The sequence below is a fragment of the Nelumbo nucifera genome, chromosome 3 (assembly GCF_055504915.1).
Source record: "Nelumbo nucifera cultivar China Antique chromosome 3, China Antique-T2T, whole genome shotgun sequence".
In the NCBI taxonomy this organism is placed as follows: domain Eukaryota; kingdom Viridiplantae; phylum Streptophyta; class Magnoliopsida; order Proteales; family Nelumbonaceae; genus Nelumbo; species Nelumbo nucifera.
Window position 1 is genome coordinate 26791460 of NC_142651.1, and position 18406 is coordinate 26809865.

The 18406-nt window shown below is 37.5% G+C and overlaps 2 protein-coding genes across 2 annotated transcripts; both read right to left on the reverse strand.

Moving 5' to 3' along the window:
• LOC104599710 (protein MOTHER of FT and TFL1) lies at window positions 1-1936 on the reverse strand. The gene is made up of 4 exons (XM_010262401.3): window positions 1664-1936; window positions 1452-1513; window positions 1314-1354; window positions 1-524 (listed from the first exon to the last, which is right to left on the reverse strand). Exons 1-4 carry the CDS (start codon window positions 1862-1864, stop codon window positions 298-300), a joined length of 531 nt encoding a protein of 176 aa, XP_010260703.1. The 5' UTR covers window positions 1865-1936; the 3' UTR covers window positions 1-297.
• A 9058-nt stretch (window positions 1937-10994) lies between these two features.
• LOC104599777 (putative GPI-anchored protein At4g28100) lies at window positions 10995-12942 on the reverse strand. The gene is made up of 2 exons (XM_010262525.3): window positions 12050-12942; window positions 10995-11483 (listed from the first exon to the last, which is right to left on the reverse strand). The coding sequence occupies exons 1-2, from the start codon at window positions 12701-12703 to the stop codon at window positions 11133-11135; spliced, it is 1005 nt and encodes a 334-aa protein (XP_010260827.1). The 5' UTR covers window positions 12704-12942; the 3' UTR covers window positions 10995-11132.
• Window positions 12943-18406: the final 5464 nt, after the last annotated feature.

Below are 18406 nucleotides of genomic sequence, written 5' to 3' on the forward strand. Positions count from 1 at the left end.
TAACTTAATTAAGATCCATAGAAATAGTATATTAGCTAGAGAGTTCTATATAATATTATTTAACAGAGACTCTCCTCAACGCCACAACCCTAAGATCTTCAACAGCCACAAGAGATCGAAGAGACACACCAAACAAACACGGAGAGACTCATAGCTACTACTAGCTCCCGCTCCTGCCCCCGCCCCAGACAGGCAGACACACCCATATACCATTTTCCTTACGATAAAGATAAAACACTACTCAGAACAGCAATACCAAACACATACTACGTCACTGCTGCAACCTCTCCTCAGTCCTCAACGTTTCTTATTTGCAGGCTCCTTCTGGGCATTGAAGTAAATAGTCGCCACCGGAACGCCGAGGTCCAGTTGATTTGCAAATGCCCTGGTGTTGAAGTTAGCGCGGGTAGCTGGTTGCTGGATCACGGCGTCCTTCATAGAATACCTCTGCCGGAATAGCACCAATATGTACCGGTGTATTCCCACCGGCGGCCGAGGGCCCATGTAGGGAAGTATCTCCTTACCTGTCGATCGACAGACATGAACCCTCCTCCAACTTTAGAAAGGAAAGGGAAGCTTACACAAAAACCCTAAACTATGTGCTTCAGCTCAGGGCCTCAGGCCATGATAATGATAGTGCAGCAATCAATCACTTTTTTTATGTACTTCATCTACAAGTGGCACCAACTAGAAGACGCCAGGTGGCAATCACATATGAACTTAGTAGCTAGTACTTAAGCCAGTGCCTTAAAGAAAAGAAAAGATAAATGGCATGCCACTTGGGGCCCCATAGTGAGGGTTCTAAAGAATAATCTGCCACGTGTCAGTACAACTCTCTCTCGCCCTACACGTTAGTCAGCTGTACTACTCATGCACCCTAAATCATTTTGGCCCATTTTCAAATTAGGGTTTGGTGCATGTCAACTTCAAGGCCAGATATTTCAGAAGGCCTAATCCAACGGTTAGAAATTAACCTACAGAGCCATCTGGTATGAATCTTTTTACTCTTCAGGTTAAAACTTAAAAACCGTTGGATAGAAAGGATTTAAATAACACCGGGTTGGAGTGGAAGATAATTCCTTCTGTGGTTGCAAGGAGGAGTTCCTTCTGTGGTTATCATGTTAGGTGGACTCCATCTCCATGACAAGCCAAAGACCATGCACATACTTTCCCTCCTATTTTACGCCCTTTTCTTTAGGGTTATTGCATTATATGATGATTTTGTTTGGTATAAGAGATATGGATCCCACATACGAATCCCCTATCATTTGATCTTTGACACGGTTTATGAGTATATTTCATGAGAAACTGACCTTTAGAGGGGCTTGTTCCACCTGGGATATCGACTACAATCCTGAAAACATCAAAAAAAAAAAAACGGAGAAAACTCAGCATTCTTACTTGTTAAAAAGCTAGAGAGAGATCCATGAAACAGGAAAAAGGGTTAGTACCAATGGACCCATTCACGCATAGATGGCTCACTTGGACTAGGGGCATCAGGATCTGTCATCACCTGCATTAACCACCATGAAACTGCTTATAATCAACGTTGGCATCAACACACAAATATCTGCCATCATCAGTTAACAAATTTGCAAAGAAGAATGATGAAGCAGCAAGCAAGCGCTTGAGCACAGCAGAGAGAGAGAGTGAGAGAGAGGACCAGAGTATAGAGATCATCAGTGTGTCCAGAGACGACAACTTTGGGAGGGTTGGTCGCCATTGAAGGTTTAATATCACAACCGTTGGTGACATGCTTGGGTCCAAAGTAGACAGACATGCTAACAGTAGGAACAAACATGTCGACCACATCGCCTATCACTCGGCCCACAACAAGGGGTTCAACAGAAACAGCCATGATCATGAAGAAGGAAGGGGGGGGAGGGGGGGGAGAGAGAGAGAGAGAGAGAGAGTTAAAATGTTGCGATGAAGATGAAGAGCATGAAGGACTAGGTGGTGGGGGGGTTTTATAGGGAAGTAAAGTAAGAAAAACGTATATAAATTGAAGGGGGTATGAGGGTGAGGGGAATAATATTATAAAGAGCATGCAGAGAGAGGGTAAACAAAGATACAGAGGTCCCAGGGTTTTCCACGTGTGGAACTGCCTAAGAAGAAAGCCACCATCCGTTATTATCCTGCCGCCACGTGAAACAGCAGCGCTGTTTGGTTACAAAGTTTGATCTTCCTTTTGCAACCACCAGGTGGCTCCATCGAAACTGCTCCCCTTTGGTGGGCCGTATGCGACACCGCCGAAATCTTCAGTTAAAGACATCGATATATCACTAATTCACTACCCGCGACAAATTTGTCTGTCCTGGGTCCCACCTCTTATTTTTTTTTTTTTTTATAGATGGTTTTAGGCATCAACTATAATACTATACAGTCTCTATATAAGGTTAATTTTGGGTCTAAAAGGAACAAGAAAACCCTAACAAAGAGAGAGAGAGAGAGGGAGAGAGTATCTAGAGGTTGGTTAATTACCTTAAACCTTTAGTTACTTCTCATTAGTATTTCTTTCTTTTGAAAAAAGATTAAGTTGGTCAAGAAGGAACATAAGACAGAGGAAGATGCCAATCTAATCCTTAATTTAGTATTACTATTCTAATTAAGTATAAGCCATTTTGTTATTTATAGTCACAGGATAAGGCAATTCATTAAAGAAAAGGGGCATACACCGTCCATCCGAAGCCAAGGAAGAGGAGAGAAAAAGCAGCATCCTTTTTCATTGCTTTGATAATGGGAGATTTCATCATTTAATGCTAATTTGATTCAGTACTCTACTTTAGAAGGTTTATAGTATATACTCAAATATATATTTCCTCAGGTGATATACAGACCAGATTTTACGGATCGACTTTTGCTTTCTGAAAATGGTATTTGAAAACCATATCTACAAGATTACAATCTTTTCTTTTTTTTTTTTCAAAATACGAAATTATAGCATTTTTCTTGTGGACGCTCATCTAATTTTAAAACTAGTATTTCTTTAATGCGTGATTTTGTATGATTTTTCATTCATTATAAAATGGTTTTTTTTCTCTTCTTATAATAAATTGATGCCAATGTACGTATAATGACTTTTCTAATCTTATAAAAGGGTTTTCCAGAGGGACTTGTACTTAAAAGAATAGTTTAGAGCAAACACCTTTTGATTCCTGTATAATATATATCTTTTATGTAGAAGTCTGTTCTCAAGCTGCATGTAATATTGACAATTTGCGGTAAAAAACTTATTTATAGAAAAGGATTTTTAACTTTCATTGACAACCTACTGACTTATAATTAAAATTAAATACACATTTTTTCTTTGGAATTGGATTTACATTGTGCTTGTAAAGCATTCTTTTGGTTTTAACTTTACACCAAATAGTGTAGTTTGAATTCATTATCTTTACATTTAAATCAAGAGAAAGCACAAAATTTGCTTGAGAATACGGTTTTAACCAATCAAAACCCACCCATGAATTTTGATAAATAACACATGATTCACTACCATGTTTATGATTCTAGTTTATTTGTCAATTATTTTTCTGATATCATATCTTTTCCATATCATAATCAACTGACCAATAAACTAGAATCATAAATGTGGTAGTGAATCAGGTGTTATTTATCAAAATTCATGGGTGGGTTTTGATTGGTCAAAACTCGTTCCATATCATAGATTTTCTCTAATCAAAAAGCAATGTTTTCAAGTATTTATTTCTTTTCAAAAACATTCACCTTATAGAAGATAACTACTCTAAGCAATATCAGTCATCCATTAATTTCTTCAAAAAAAAAAAGTAGCATTCTTTTGTTAGTGTTAACAAATAAATAAAGAATAAAATAATTAGCTTTTTACTCTGCAGTCGTTTAGGCGGTAAGGTAAGAAAACCATCCATTAATAATTCTCAATCAACCATTTTCTCAATTGCGATTGATAACTTTCAATAATAACAAAATAAAAATAGAAAATAAATATGCAGAATTTTGTTCAGTCCATCATTATAATCATTTCTCCAGTAAATAGGTATAGAATAGAAATGTACATTTATCACCAAAAGCATTCTTTTCATTAATTGTATTGCTATTTATAGGCTGTGTTTGGTTGTAATGCAAATGTAAATATGTATATTATATATTTATTCTTTTTACGGTTCAGATTTTAAATCGTTTGCACTCATTTTGTTTGTTTGAAATTGGTGCTAAGTGTGGGCCCTATCATTAAATACTCCAACTACCTTATGCTCTAATACCTTAACTTTGGTTAAAAAATTGATTATCAAAAGAATACAAATTGTATCAAAAAAATAGGTACAGTAATACTCTCTTTTCAAAGTACAAAAAATATTAAAAAATATATTTTTGATCTAATAATCATTACTTTTTTATATGTCAAACATACGCTCACAAACACGAACCACAATATATAAATATCCTGATTCAGCATTTATATTACAAACAAACGGAACCTTAGGTTCAGTTTAGAGTACAAATACAAATATGTAGAGTGCAAACCTTATTTTGTATGTTCATACACTATACGTATTTGTATTTATACCCTTTCCAAACTGAACCATATTTTCTTTGTAATAAGAGCAAATTAGACAAAATAAGTGCTTCCCTGTGTATTCTCTAGAGTAATAACTCATAAAACCCATTAATAGAAGCTTTTTTTTTAATTTTGTTGTAAAAACAAACACGAAAATAGGCACCGCATGCAGACTAATATTCAATCTAAATTGAAAATGACTTTTTTAATTAGAACAAATATCTTCACCTATATATACCTAGGCCAATCCATAGATTCTACATAGATAGGACTTATTATGTAGATATTGCAGAAAAATCAATTTTGATAAAAGAATTCCACAATTGTCTCCTAAAAAGATGAGAAATACCTGAGTGATATGTCCCACAACCACTCAAATCTGTCACTTTGCATGCATGGCTAATGTGGAGTGTTATTATTGTTTAAACTGCACTATCATAGCCATCAAGTGCAGTTTATCCCGTCTTGCTAAATATGTCCTATCATATTAGAAAATCTTAAATAATCTTGTACACATAAATCTTGTTTTTTTAGGAAATATGCGTAAGTCCATTGAATAATACATGAATATTTTGGTAATAATGAACATATTTATGTGATGCCTTTAAAATTTCATGCTATGTTTGGTTTGAAGGAAAAGGTAGGGATATTTATACAAGGTTTGTAAAGGGTTTTTTTTATGTTTCCTTTTCTTTTCCTACTTTTTCCTTTAAACCAAACACAGTCTAAAATTCTAAATTGTAGAATGACCTGTAGACTAGAGGTGCAACTTGAAATAACCTGATCAAAGTTTAACCGACCAATATGAAAAAGATAATGTTGGATTGCATATTTGCATTATTTCTATAGTATATAAGACCAGAGTTGGGATTTGCTCCTTATACCAACCTCGTAGCACTTGGAAGTACATAATTGCAACATCTCCTTATCATTCATGGGGAGATAATGTTCAAATGCATGCTTACAACATGCTGTGATGTTGGTGTGAGCCACATTTTGTGAAGAGCAAATCCAAATTTATAGGCTCAATTCAACTGACACACTTAAATATCTCAACAAAGATGCATGTGATGTAGGGCTGTAAACAGGTTGGGTCTGATCCAAAGGATCCAATGGACCCAAACTGATTGGACCAGTTCTGGTTCCAGGAATTTGAACTGACGGGTTAGTTTTGGGTCCTGATATAGTATTTCGATTATTATCGATTTGAAACCAATATATGTATATATATAATATTTAATATATATTAAGCATATTGATTGATTGATTGATTGATTTATTTATTTATTATAGTCGGGTCCGTCGGATCCAGGTCAGTTTGGAGTCCTCATATTTCATGTCACTTTGGTTCCAATTCTAGCTAGTCTTGACCCAGACTCAACCCATTGACAGCCCTAATGTGATGACCATCAATGCTCCAACCAACATCAAGTTGGCCTGAGATCGTTTCTCAAAATAAAAACACACAAAATTTGTTCTTGGCTGTGTAGGTGTTTTTAATTTTCAAAACTGAAACTAAAACCATGTTCTTGAATTTCTAGTTTCAAAGCATGATTTCGTCTGATTATTCAATATCATGTTTCATACATCTTATAATTATTTCAATACAAAATTTGTTTTTATTTTAAAAATCATTATTTTGATGATTTCAAAAATATATATTATTTTTTAAAACAAAATCAAATTGTTTTTGTCTTTCGTAAAATTCAATAACATGTTTTTTTTTGCTGATGTGACGTTTTTCTTTTTTTGGCTTCCCGCCTCCTATGTTGTTTTCATCTTATTAATAACAAGTAAGAAACCCGATTATGGGAATTAATGTTTTCATTAATGTAGTGTCACCGTCGAGCCATTGTTCATCGTTACTTCCATCACAACCACCACTAAAATTGCAGAAATTCTGCAGCATTTTAAATGGACTGTTAATGAAAATAGAATTCAAGGTTTTTCTTCCTAATGCTATGGTTGGTCATTGATCTAAACTATCATCATGGTATAACAAGCTATAGTCTTTCCTCCATAGCCATCCACTTAACGCCTTTCTTTTCCATGAACTGATTCAAGTGTACGTTCATTGAAAGATGTGATTTAAGGGAATATATTGATGTGATGCATATTTTGATATTAAATTTTGGATAAATTTCTTAAACTAATTTATGATTTTATTAATTAACTAATTCTATTCTTATTATTTACAAATTATTTTAAATACCTTTATTATTTTTGACAATCCACGTTATTATTAAACTTTAACGCAAAAACGATAAAATGTCAAAATTTTCTTTCATTATTTTTTAAATTTTCAAAATAAAACTCATCTTATAAAAAAAAATTAAGAAATCAACAATGACGAATCGTATTTGCAGTTGAATTCGCAGCTGCACAGCCTTTCTTCAGGTGAGCTCCTCAAGCTTCTTGAGTAAAATCTTGCAGCTATGGTCAATTTCAGCCAAGGTTGCTTCCCTCTCATATTGTTGTTGTTGTTGCAGAGCCTGCAAGGATGCAAGTTGCTCCTAGAGTGATTCAAGTGTGTTGCGGATGTTTAAAAGGCTCTCAGCTTCATCGTCTTCTTCATCACCATCGTCAAGCTAATGGAAACCATTCTCTCAGCATTCGTACAACCTCAACCGGTCATAGGGGTGTCAATTGGATTGAATTTGGTCCAATCCGATTCAGTCCAATGTGAGTACTTACAAATGGATTGGACCCAATTCTGTCCAAGTCCAATTTAAACCAAATCCAATCCAATCTAATCCATTAAAATGTAAATGGACTAGATTGGTTCCAATCCAAACCGAATGAATCAATGAAATATAAAAAATTATATAAATAAACAGAACATATAAATAATTCAAAAATATATTGAAATGAAGAAAATCTGAATATTACAAAAATATACCCTTTTGGCATTTTGCAAAAGTATTTTTATAATAATACTTTTATAGAAGTGTTTTTATAAAAGTATTTTTGTATAAGTGCTTTTGTAAAAATACTTTCATAGTTTTTATAAAAGTGCTTTCATAAAAGTATTTTTATAAAATGCTTTCATAAAAATACTTTCATCATAAAAGTATTTTTTATAAAAATGATTTTATAAAAGTATTTTCATAAAAGTACTTACTTTTATAAAAATGATTTTACGACGACTTTAATTTTGATTAGTTTTAAATTGAACAATTCAAACAAACAGCGATGTGGAACAAATTATTTTGAATTAGCTCAATTTAATAATTATAATAAATCATCCAAATCCGATTTAATAAGATTTAGATTGAATTGGATCCAATCCAAAACCGATCGATTGACGCCCATAACCAGTCATACCTCATTCGTACAATCCAAAGTCCAAACGCTCCAATGTTGGGCTTCCATAGCTGTTGTACATCGTCAATTCATCTCGGACGTGGTATCCCCCGTCAAGTGAGACTCGGAGATGAATCCGTGAATCAAACCTCAGAAGTCAAAATCACCAGGATTCGATGAAGTTGTAATGCATCTCCAGGATAAACCAATTCGAAACCATCGGCTTATCATCGTCCTCGGTTCTATTTCCATCACTGTAATCACTAATCAGTACCTCGTCTCTTTCTGGCCTTATTCGATCTCCGTTCAGAATTAATGGGCATCTTGGATTAAAAAAAAAATCCCGCCCAGATGCCTTTGGAATCTAGATGAAGCCCTCCCTCTCTCTCCTTCCCTCACTCTTTTCTTCTACTTCATCTACTATCCACTTCCACCGTCATCAGCTGCGTACCTGTGCCACTGGCCGCACAACTTCAAAATCTCCCTGATTTCTCTTTCTCTCTCTTATCTTCTTTTTCCTTCTTTCCCTTCAAATCTGAAGGAAATGTAGAATCTGAAAGAGAGACAGCAATTGAGAACTTGAAAATAGTTTCTTTATTTTTCTGAAAATCAACCCTCAATTGTAATACCTTGTATCGAGATGATTTTGTAAACCCTAGTTCAGAGTTTGAGCCCAGATTCTCCCTGTCTAGATCATCATCCTTAATATTCAAAGTTTGCTCTTGTCTCTCCAAGCGATCAGGTTAAGTTCAATCTTCCAAGAAGCTAATAGGGTAACTCGTCAGCTTGCCTGTGAGACTAAGGTTCTCTATAATAGCGGCCCTTCAAGTTATTTCTTTGTTCAAGTTAAAAGAGATCCAACTAAAGCATCCGACCCATTTTCTGGGCGATTTTATACGATGATGCTCTTAGCAGAACAGGGGAAGTGTTTTATCGATCTTCCTCTCTAGTTCATTCTCCAGTAGGAAAAAGATTAACCCAGGAAAAACACCATTCTGGTTGCATAAGTGAGTCCCTCCTCACGAAGAAAAGGCGTTTAAAGAAAGAAAAATCCAACACTAGAGAATCGACCCTTGTAATTAGCTTTGAAGGAGAAGATGATTAAATCGGTCTCATTTTTCTTGCTCTCACTTGCTTTCTTTCTCACTTCCCAACAAGCCAAGCCCATCATTCAACAACCTCAGCCAGGCAGTTCGGTTTGAAGATCCAAAACACGTAGGTACCAGCAAACATAAAATCAAAAAGAACACGCTTTTGATCTCTCCCTTTGTTATTTGCTTTTCTTTTCTCCTTGTTTTCTCTACAGAGCCTGAGGAGCTACTCTTACATAGTGACCATAAGAACCTTCTGCTCTTGTATAGGATCGTTGTTTGCCTAGGCAGTGACACGCTTCCTCCGCGTCGCAGCAAAGATATCACGTCCAATAGGTTTGAGTGGTTTGGTGCCAAGGTTGTTTGAAAGCAAAGAAAATTGATATGATTGAATTGATGTAATTAATTTTTTTTTTAATTATAACCATATATTGTTTCAATATAGTATACTTAATTCTTTGATTTTGTAAAACCGGTTCACCAACATGCATGTTGTTGTTTTCTTGTTTACATAAATGTCACATCATGAAAAATCTAAAACCCTGCCTTAATATCCTTACAACAAAGTAAAAACATTTTTATTTTTACTTATCAAATGGTCTACATCTTTATACACAAAACCCTAAAAGTTCATTATGTGTTGAAAGATGCTCCTAAAATGACTTGTCAAATCACAACTTAATAAATGCCTCTTTGTCTATCTATCTACTGCATATTGTCTATTATTTCCTCCTCTTTAAAATCTATTCCCAGTTATTTACTTATAGTAAGGGTGTCTTTCTTTCTTTCTTTCTTTTTGACACCCAACCAAACTTGCTCAACTGCTTATCCTCCAAGCTTTTCAACATCAAATGAAAAGAAGAAAAAAATTTATTTCTTCATCCACAGAAAACATTTGAGCAAGGAACAAATCTAAAACAGAACAATGAATTTGATGTGATACCTTCTCTCCTTTCTCCTTTTCGTTTTGGATCTTACTTAAATTAGTTCAATTGCTCCGCCTGCTTTCATATCTTCAATCATACCATTTTCAACACTTGAATAAAGAGCAAATCTGAAATAGAATGAACTCAATTGCTCCTCCCATCTTTCTCTTGACCTCATGTTTGAATAGATTTCAGGTAGACATTTTTTTAATGTTTGAATAGATTTGAAATCTGAAATGGAAAAGCAGGAAGGCTTTGAAATAATCAATAATTTAAATATAGAAATTATAACATAATAACAGAATAAAAGTCATTCAAAATTGAAAGCTTTGCCTTGCACTCTATCTAAGAACTAATCCATTAGAATTTACCTAAATCAAACCCAAATTTTGAAATTCAATTGGGAGTTCACATGTGAACCGTGCAGCCATATTTATCTCCCTCTAAAATCCTTTTCTTCAAACAGGGGCTTTGATTTGATAGACAAAACATTTAATATTAGTAGGTAGTTGTAGACAAATCATCCCTCCACAAAAAGAATGAGAGGTCATTATAAGGATTACTTGAGATAGCTTGTGGTCCCCCCACCCAACTGAATATAGCAAAGGAATATGTTGGGTCCAACATGTGCCCATGGCCCAACCCAACCTACTACTTTTGCTACCTGGCCCCTAAACTTCTCCACCAGCTACAAACTATATTACATGCCGATCCACCTATCATCATATGTGGACAGGCTTATCCATCAGATCAATCAACAAAAGGACATGTGTCACAAATTAATCACTTAGATTAGATAAGGGCTTTCATGAATTGGTTGGTTGGGGTCTTATAGCGCAAGTCCTATCATGGATGAGTCATATCCTTCGTCAATACTACGTGATCCCAAGCTGTGAGCTGTGAGTACTGAGTTATCTTGGTTTGACTCTGTTCATCCCAAGCCTAAATTACTAATAGGCTGAGACCTGAGACAACACGAGCTGTGTCGACGTTGACGTTCCATACTTTTCCCGTGAAGCTTGGGCTCTGTTTGGCTGAGACAACACAAGATGAAAACCTTTACTCCCCTCGGCGCATTTTAGTGATCCCCCTCCCTCTCTGTTAAAGAGTTGCATCAAATTACACATTTCTACGTTGCAATAAACGACAAAAAGTGAAATTATACTTCTATCCATGAGATTGATAGATACACAAAAGACAGAAACGGACAAAATTACAGGGGGGGGGGGGGGGAACTTCCAGTCTAAGCTTAAAATAAAAAGAACAAAAGTAGAAAAGTCAAAAGTAAAACTGGAAGGATGAGATCATACAAACATTAAAAAACAAAGAAAGTGATACAATGATAAGTCCGAGAGGATATGGAAGGATGGTGGCGGAAGATTGACCGTCCAGCTCAGATGAATCAACGGGTAGGGGCATCCCATCACCCTTTAGAGAACATGACTGAGGATCTGAGCCGTTGGTGCTCATCATGAGGGCCCTGAGTACTGCAGATACTGTGGGAATGTACGCAGTTCGGTTCTTGGAGAGCAGCCACGTCAGACCCATGAAACCACAGTCTCTGTTCCGCATCTTGGCGATCCTGTCCGACTCTGACTTACTGGAATTCCCACTGTTGTGCTCGTTAAGCTACAGTAGCAGATTGGTAAAAAAGAAATTTTCGTAAAAATGTAAATTAATTGAGAAATGATACAATGCCCTTTCTATCAACTTCCTTCTTAATATATGTATGGCCAGGATCATGCGGAAAATATGGGATGGCCCACCAAGTTGAACTATATCATGAACGTTATTCATCAATTTGAATGGCCAACTAAAGGTGGGCCTTACTTGAAAGCCCAAACTGACCAGGCAATCTTAGTGGGTCCAAACAGGTGAAACCAAAGCCCATCGCAAAAGTTGGCTCCACCTCAATGGGCCCCACACACCCACTAACAGTCTTGCCCCTAATTAATTCACTAAAAAAAAGAAAGAAAAATTAGAAAAAGAAGCTAAGAAAGTTCAGTTCTTCTCTTGTAGAAAAAAGAATGTCAAAATGAATGAGGGAAAAAACTTTCCCAATTACCAACCAAGTAATGGAAGAGGAGATGAAGAAACCCAAAAAGCTGCTTCTTCTTCCTCTCTGTAGTTTGTTCTCTCCAGCATAATAGCAAAATAACAATCAAAAGAAAAAAAAAAGGGAAATTTAAGCTCACCTGGTAGAGTCTGTTCAAGCACTTGGAACACCCAGAAAGATTAGTGTAGCCATTGATACTTAAGCAATCCTTCTCAAGCTTCTTCACAGTGTCACCACCAAGCAGGTTGCCTTCCTTGGACACTGAAAACGCATTAGGACAGCTCCATGGACGCAGCCTTATACCACAATAACAGTACACCAAGTCACAAGTCGCGTTTGGCCGGAACAACTCAATTCCCTTCCCTTTTAATGCATTCTCCAGGCTGCCCACACACGTCTCCGAGTCATCTGGTAGCATGGGCAAGTCGTATGGCTGGGCGGGCATTCTGGCCGCCCGCCCCAGAGCCGTTACAGAATAAGCAGAGTAGAGCCAAGCGGCTAGCACGGGACAGCAGCGGCTCCGTTTCAGACCTGCTGAAGGATGAACTTTGTTGTCACTCCCCCCGCAAGCCTTGCTTATACTCTGGAAGAGCTCATCGGGGAGGTCTAGTGGGCAGCCAGCGACGTCGGATTGTTCGGGGAAGGCTGGGATCGTGGATGGAGGAGCTTTAATGGGAAGGAAGGGCTGGATCGAAGATGAGTCTGGTTGGGGCAGTGCGGGCACGGCGGGGAGAACGAAGAATAAGGCGAAGAAGAAGCAGCAGCAGCCATGGTGAAGAGGGTTTGGAGACATTTTCTTCGTGCTTTGTGTGAGAGAGAAATGTGAATCGAGAGAGAGAGAAGAGGAGACAGAGATGATGGTTGATGGTGGTTGCTTGCTTTTCTACGCCCAAACCCAGAGTAAGGAAAGAGAGAAAGGATTGGGGAAAAGAGAAAAGAAAGGAGTTAAAAGCCTTAAAGGAGATGGTGGGACTGGAGAGTGTGGACAGTAGTTAGGGATACTTGAATTTTAGTTATAAGGAATGAACTATTTGAAGAGAAAATTTGGTTCCATATGTGTTCAATAGATATGGTTCTATTAAATAGGGATTTGGGGAAGATCAGACAATGATCATTGATCCACAAGTGGGTCTTGGTTAGGGTGTATCACTTGTATGATATTGAGTGTCTTATTTGTAAAACCAGACACATTTATTTTATTCGTTTAAGATCAATGAAGTCATAACATGCTTATTTTATTTTGATATATACTTTTGAAAATCTACCTGGTAGGCCAGTTGGATGGTGGTCCCCGCTCTCTGTACTTGGCCTACGTGTCCCCGCCCATGTGGTGTGACAAAACAAGAGTCTGAATTTGCAGAAAAATTTTAGTTCTGGATTGGGAGATATCAAGATAATAAGGCAAAGGACTTAAGACAAGGGTTATTGATTATGGTTTTTACTGCAGAGAGTAGGAGAATATGTAAGCTTAAGTGTTATTATAGTCTGAAATTAGTCTACACATTGGAACTATTTTGAATTATAAATGAACAGAATCCAATGGGATCACATCCATTTCATCACTGTTTTCTTTGATTACTAGAAAAAGGACCAACCAAATTGCAGTATTTGAAATTAAAAAAAAAATCTTATTTTATTGTAAAGTGTTTTTTAATAGTCTATTATTGAATATGGTACGATTACACTATACAGAGTCATGACTGAACAATGCATTTGGAAATTGGCATCTTGCACACCCCCCCCCCTCCCCTCTTCAAATCAGTAGATTTGCTTGCACAAGGAATTCTCCCTATGAAATATGAATAGCAGTTAAAGTGGATTTGAGATTTGAAATTCAACAGTTTCAAAGGGTGCCCCCCCAATGCATGAATGAATATAAAAGAACTGGGACTGATCATCCATAGCCTGAAAAATCCAGGCTGATCGCCTTATTCAACCTCAATTCAGGCCAAAATCATGACCAGTAGGGATTGATTAATACTGATATAGGAGAAGGTGAGACAAGATGAACAGAGTTGGTCCATGTTGTTTCCTGGGAGTCGAGAAAATGCTAGAGTTGGGATGAAACAGAGAAACACCTTTCAACTTCAACAGCTAGTGATAGATTCATGAACAATGAAGTGATGCTGTGAGCAGATAGCTTTCCAAGCTCAATGCTTGGCATTTTCTATCATAATGTAATCAACAATTCCTGCCTTCTTGGCTTTTCTTCCAATTACTGACATTACCCCATTACACATTACACGTGATTGATTCATTTGTTTGATTTTGGTTACAAATAAATCATTGTTTTATGGGTCTTCAAGCACAAAAATAGTGGGCCAAGGCCCATTAGACGTACCTTTGGTGGGAGATCAGCAAAACTAAAACTATGATCATCAATTCATCGTATGGCTTTTAAGTTTTTAATTATCAGCTAGGATTTTACCTTTTTTCTTTTTTTTCTCCATCAAGCATCTATTGGAGTTCTCCAGTATTCAAATGAATAAAAAACAAAAACTGAATGGTATACATCGCCCTTGTGTTGATTTTTGGCAAATTTAGGTGGGACCCATTTATATTCTCGGTCTGAGATCTTCTCTGCTCATGCCATTTGGCTATATTGTATTGTATACAATTATGTAATGTTTGCACTGAAACACGGTCTGACTGCTCAGGTGTCTCTATTTCACTTGCATTTACCTCTGAAGGCATCTCTTCTTGAATTAAGAAATTAGGGGGAATAAGCAGCTAGTAAACAACTATAAAGCAATTCAGTATTCCTCTCTCTCTCTCTCTCAGAAATGAAAAATCTCTTTATTGAGGCCTTATTGAGAGGCTGGGAGCCTTGGAATGAATGGTATAATCATAACTGTTTGCGTTGAACTTTGATTTTTACGTGATCTGGGGACCAAGATGTGACTATAAAACACATCATGTGACCCATATGAGCTGCCCCTGTTTGGACCTTTCCTAGACAATTTGGCTTGGCCCCATTTCTTGATTGCTTGCTTAGGTGGTACTTGATAAATGTGCTGATCAACTCAGAACGTAGAACAGTTCTGAGTCTTACGCTTGAAACAACATGACTTATCCTTTCAATCTTGGCATCTTCGTTCAATCCCAATTCACCCACCAGAAAAAAAAAGGAGAAATATAATGAAATAACTGCAGAGTTCTTTCAGTATCAGCCTGATTCTTGGCCTTAGAGATCTCCCCAGTGGGACCCAGAAGATGTTTGTGAATTTGTCCAACAGCCTTTCAGCTTTCATCTCATTTCAATTACTTCAACAGGGTAATTAGCACTTAATTATGCCATCAAGAAGCATCATTATCCATTTAAAAAGAGAAAAATTAACTTGATTGCTTCTTCGGCCCAAGCTCAAGAATCCCTGTGATACATGAATATAATAAAAGTAAAGGCTGGAAAGAGAAGTACCAGGTATGAGTCGTCGTATACATGCATGCCATATAGGTACACTCTGGTCTCTGGATGTTGTACAGCAGATTTGTCTTGGTGGGGCAGACCTGCATGGCTCAGTGTCTCGTGTGATCTCTGTGTTTTGGCCTTGGGGATGATCTCTATATGGGACTTGTCCAGCTCTTGGGTCCCACTCTTGCTTTATCTGTGGCACCCCATTCTTGAATGTGAAGCTCTTAAGTACATACTATATATAAGGCTTTTTTTGTGTTTAATCTAATCAAGATCTACTCAAATCTCCTGTTTGGTTCTTTTGATATAAGTAGGAGTTCATTTCTCCCATAAATAATTGTATTTTGCTTGTTAACTTTGAAAAGCACAAAGATCCGCTTTTAGTTTTAGTTTTAACTAATGACTTAGGCTATATAAACTCCTTGATGATTCTTTAGGGAATTGAGGGAAGGGGGGACCAGGGAATTTGGTTTCTGACCTTTTCTAGGGCACCTAATAAGGAATAAAGAGGGATAGGTTATTAAAAATAAACACCTATGTATCTTATGAATTTGATATATGTATTTTATGAAGAATGGAGGCCTTAGCACGCGTTTCTAGTCTACAGACTAAAGCTGTTAATGGGTTCAAAAGGGCCATAAAGAAGACACTTTGTGGGTCTCCACTCCATTCATCTCTGCAGTTTTTTTTTTTTTTTTTTTTGGGGGGGGGGGGGGGTGGATTTCATTTACTTTTGCTTCAAAGATTCACTTCATGCGCGTGAATGATTCTTTGGTTTTGGATCTCGGGCTTGATGGGCCTTCATTTTTTGGATCTCTGACCCATTATCACGAGGGTCCCATTTCCTTTTAACAATTGGTTTTTTATTAACTAGAGCTAGGGGTAGGGGCCGGTAGCAATGACCTGCCAGGTTGGATAAAGTAGGCTTCATGAAAGTTTTCATGACATGAACTGAAGTCTGAAGCATCTCCAGTCAAAAGTTTGTTGAGGTTGGGCTAGGCATTTTAATTTCACTTCCGCCTAGATTTGAAATGACTACTCCCCCCAACCAAAGTCATTTCCAATTTTGTTTTATGGGTTGCCAAGTTCTACTTAATTACAAAAGATAGAACAGGTAGGTTGTTGAAAACCAAATATTTGTGGAATTGCCCCCTCAATTCTGATCTAGGTTACTTGGTGACCTCACAAGTCAAATGGGTGTCTAAAGGGGATGATTCTGGTTGAATGGTCAAGATCTTGGGGTATTGGATGGATGGTGGAGATTAAATCTGGAGATTGATGAGTGTACAATGGACATATGTGGGATTTTAGTTTCTCTTTCAACCCTGTGACCCAAACAAGATATAGGGAAGATAGACGACCAAGCGGATTCTGTACCTATGATCAAGTTGGTTTTGCCAAAAGACGCTCCAATAGAAGGGACTTTCTAGGTTTTATTGATCTAAGCTGTCAATGGATCGGTTCTATCCAATCCACCGAACCGAACTGAACCAATTAGATCAGTTCAATTTTGTGCTGATTAATAATTGGGTTGGTCCTGGATATTATTTGTTCCAAATTGATTATTTTATGGGAAAATCTATGATGCGGAGTATGGGAAGAGTTTTGACCAATTAAAATTCACCCATGAATTTTGATAAATAACACCTAATTGACTATCATGTTTATGATTCTATTTGACTGGTCAGAAGTTTTTCAGATATCATATCTTTTCCATATCATAGTCAAATTCTTATTTTATTAATAATATATAAATGTTTTTTAACATTTTTATAATTTTTTTGTTAAATCATACTCGATTATTAATCGAGATGGTTCTGGGTCTATGATTTTGTCCCGATTAATAATCCATTCAGGACTAGGAGACACTATTCCAACCTAGATTTAAACCCATCAACAGCCCTACACTGATCTAGACTATAAAAAAGGGTACAAAGACCAACATTGAATTGTTCTCATCTTGGAGGTGATGCTATCCGATCCGAGATGTTCTGAATCGACGACACAATCAGATAATTTTGTCAATTGGACAAGGCCGAGGTGGAAGGACGAAGCCATGCACTAAGATCTGCAACTAGGAGAAAGGTTAAAGGCCCAAGGAGTTATTCCCCGGGTAGGTACTCCGACGCTCATGTCAGTTCGGTAGAGAAAGAGGTGGTCGGGCCGAAAAGGTTGAAATAACGCTAGTTCGAGCCGAAGAGGTAGTGTAGAGTATTCAAAAAGTGTTCTTCTAAAAGTCCTTTACCTCGAGCAAGGAGTACCTATTTATAGTTGAGTGTTCGTTTCCTAGATGGATAGGGCTTTTGGGGTTGTGGGGATGGGGTCATCCATCAAGGTCTTCGGGAGGTTTCCTCTTCCCCAACGAAGTCCGCTTCCTTGTCTATGCAGGGCACTCCTTAGTTGTGCTATTCCGTTACACGGGGTGTTGATGTGGCTTAAGAGAGAGGATGGTCGCGGAGGTTGCCACATGGCATCCTTGGCCAACTCAACCATCAATTGAACACCATTCCCCCAGTTCCAAAGTCGAGGAGTGTAGTGCTCGACCACGACTAGGCATGGAACAGCTCTACGGTCTTCGGTTGAGGAAGTTTAATTTCTTTGAGTTGACTGACCCAGAGTTAGGCTGGTTTGCTGGGTGAACCGACCAGTTCAACACTCATGCCATTTCCGAGGTGGGTCAGTAGACACATCGATTTGTCTTCCCGAGGTCACGCGCGTGCGAAGGGCAACATCGAATCAGTGCCATTGATCTGGTTTGATTTGAACCATTGGCTGCCTTTATAAAAAGGGGGTAGGCGAGCCATTTCACTTTGTCATTTGAAAAGAATCTATGCCTTAGAGTTTGTCTGAAGTCCCTTGCTTGATATTTTAGGTGTATCGAACGTTTTTTTTTTTCTTCTGCAACATGCCTTTCACTTCATCTTCCTTGTCTTCCCTTTTCACAGGGTATACTTCGGGGGTGAGAGCAGGGGTAGTCCTCGGCACGAAGTGAATGAGGTTAGGGCATATACTTCGGGGGTGAGAGCAGGGGTAGTCCTCAGCACGAAGTGAATGAGGTTAGGGCATATACTTCGGGGGTGAGAG

Coding starts and splice junctions, on each gene's coding strand:
- LOC104599710 (XM_010262401.3), bottom strand. CDS start 1,864: ATGATCATGGCTGTTTCTGTTGAACCCCTTGTTGTGGGCCGAGTGATA. Junction 1,355..1,451: donor ATGCGTGAATGGGTCCATTG/GTACTAACCCTT, acceptor TGATGTTTTCAG/GATTGTAGTCGATATCCCAG. Junction 525..1,313: donor TGGAACAAGCCCCTCTAAAG/GTCAGTTTCTCA, acceptor GTCGATCGACAG/GTAAGGAGATACTTCCCTAC.
- LOC104599777 (XM_010262525.3), bottom strand. CDS start 12,703: ATGTCTCCAAACCCTCTTCACCATGGCTGCTGCTGCTTCTTCTTCGCC. Junction 11,484..12,049: donor GCTTGAACAGACTCTACCAG/GTGAGCTTAAAT, acceptor CTGCTACTGTAG/CTTAACGAGCACAACAGTGG.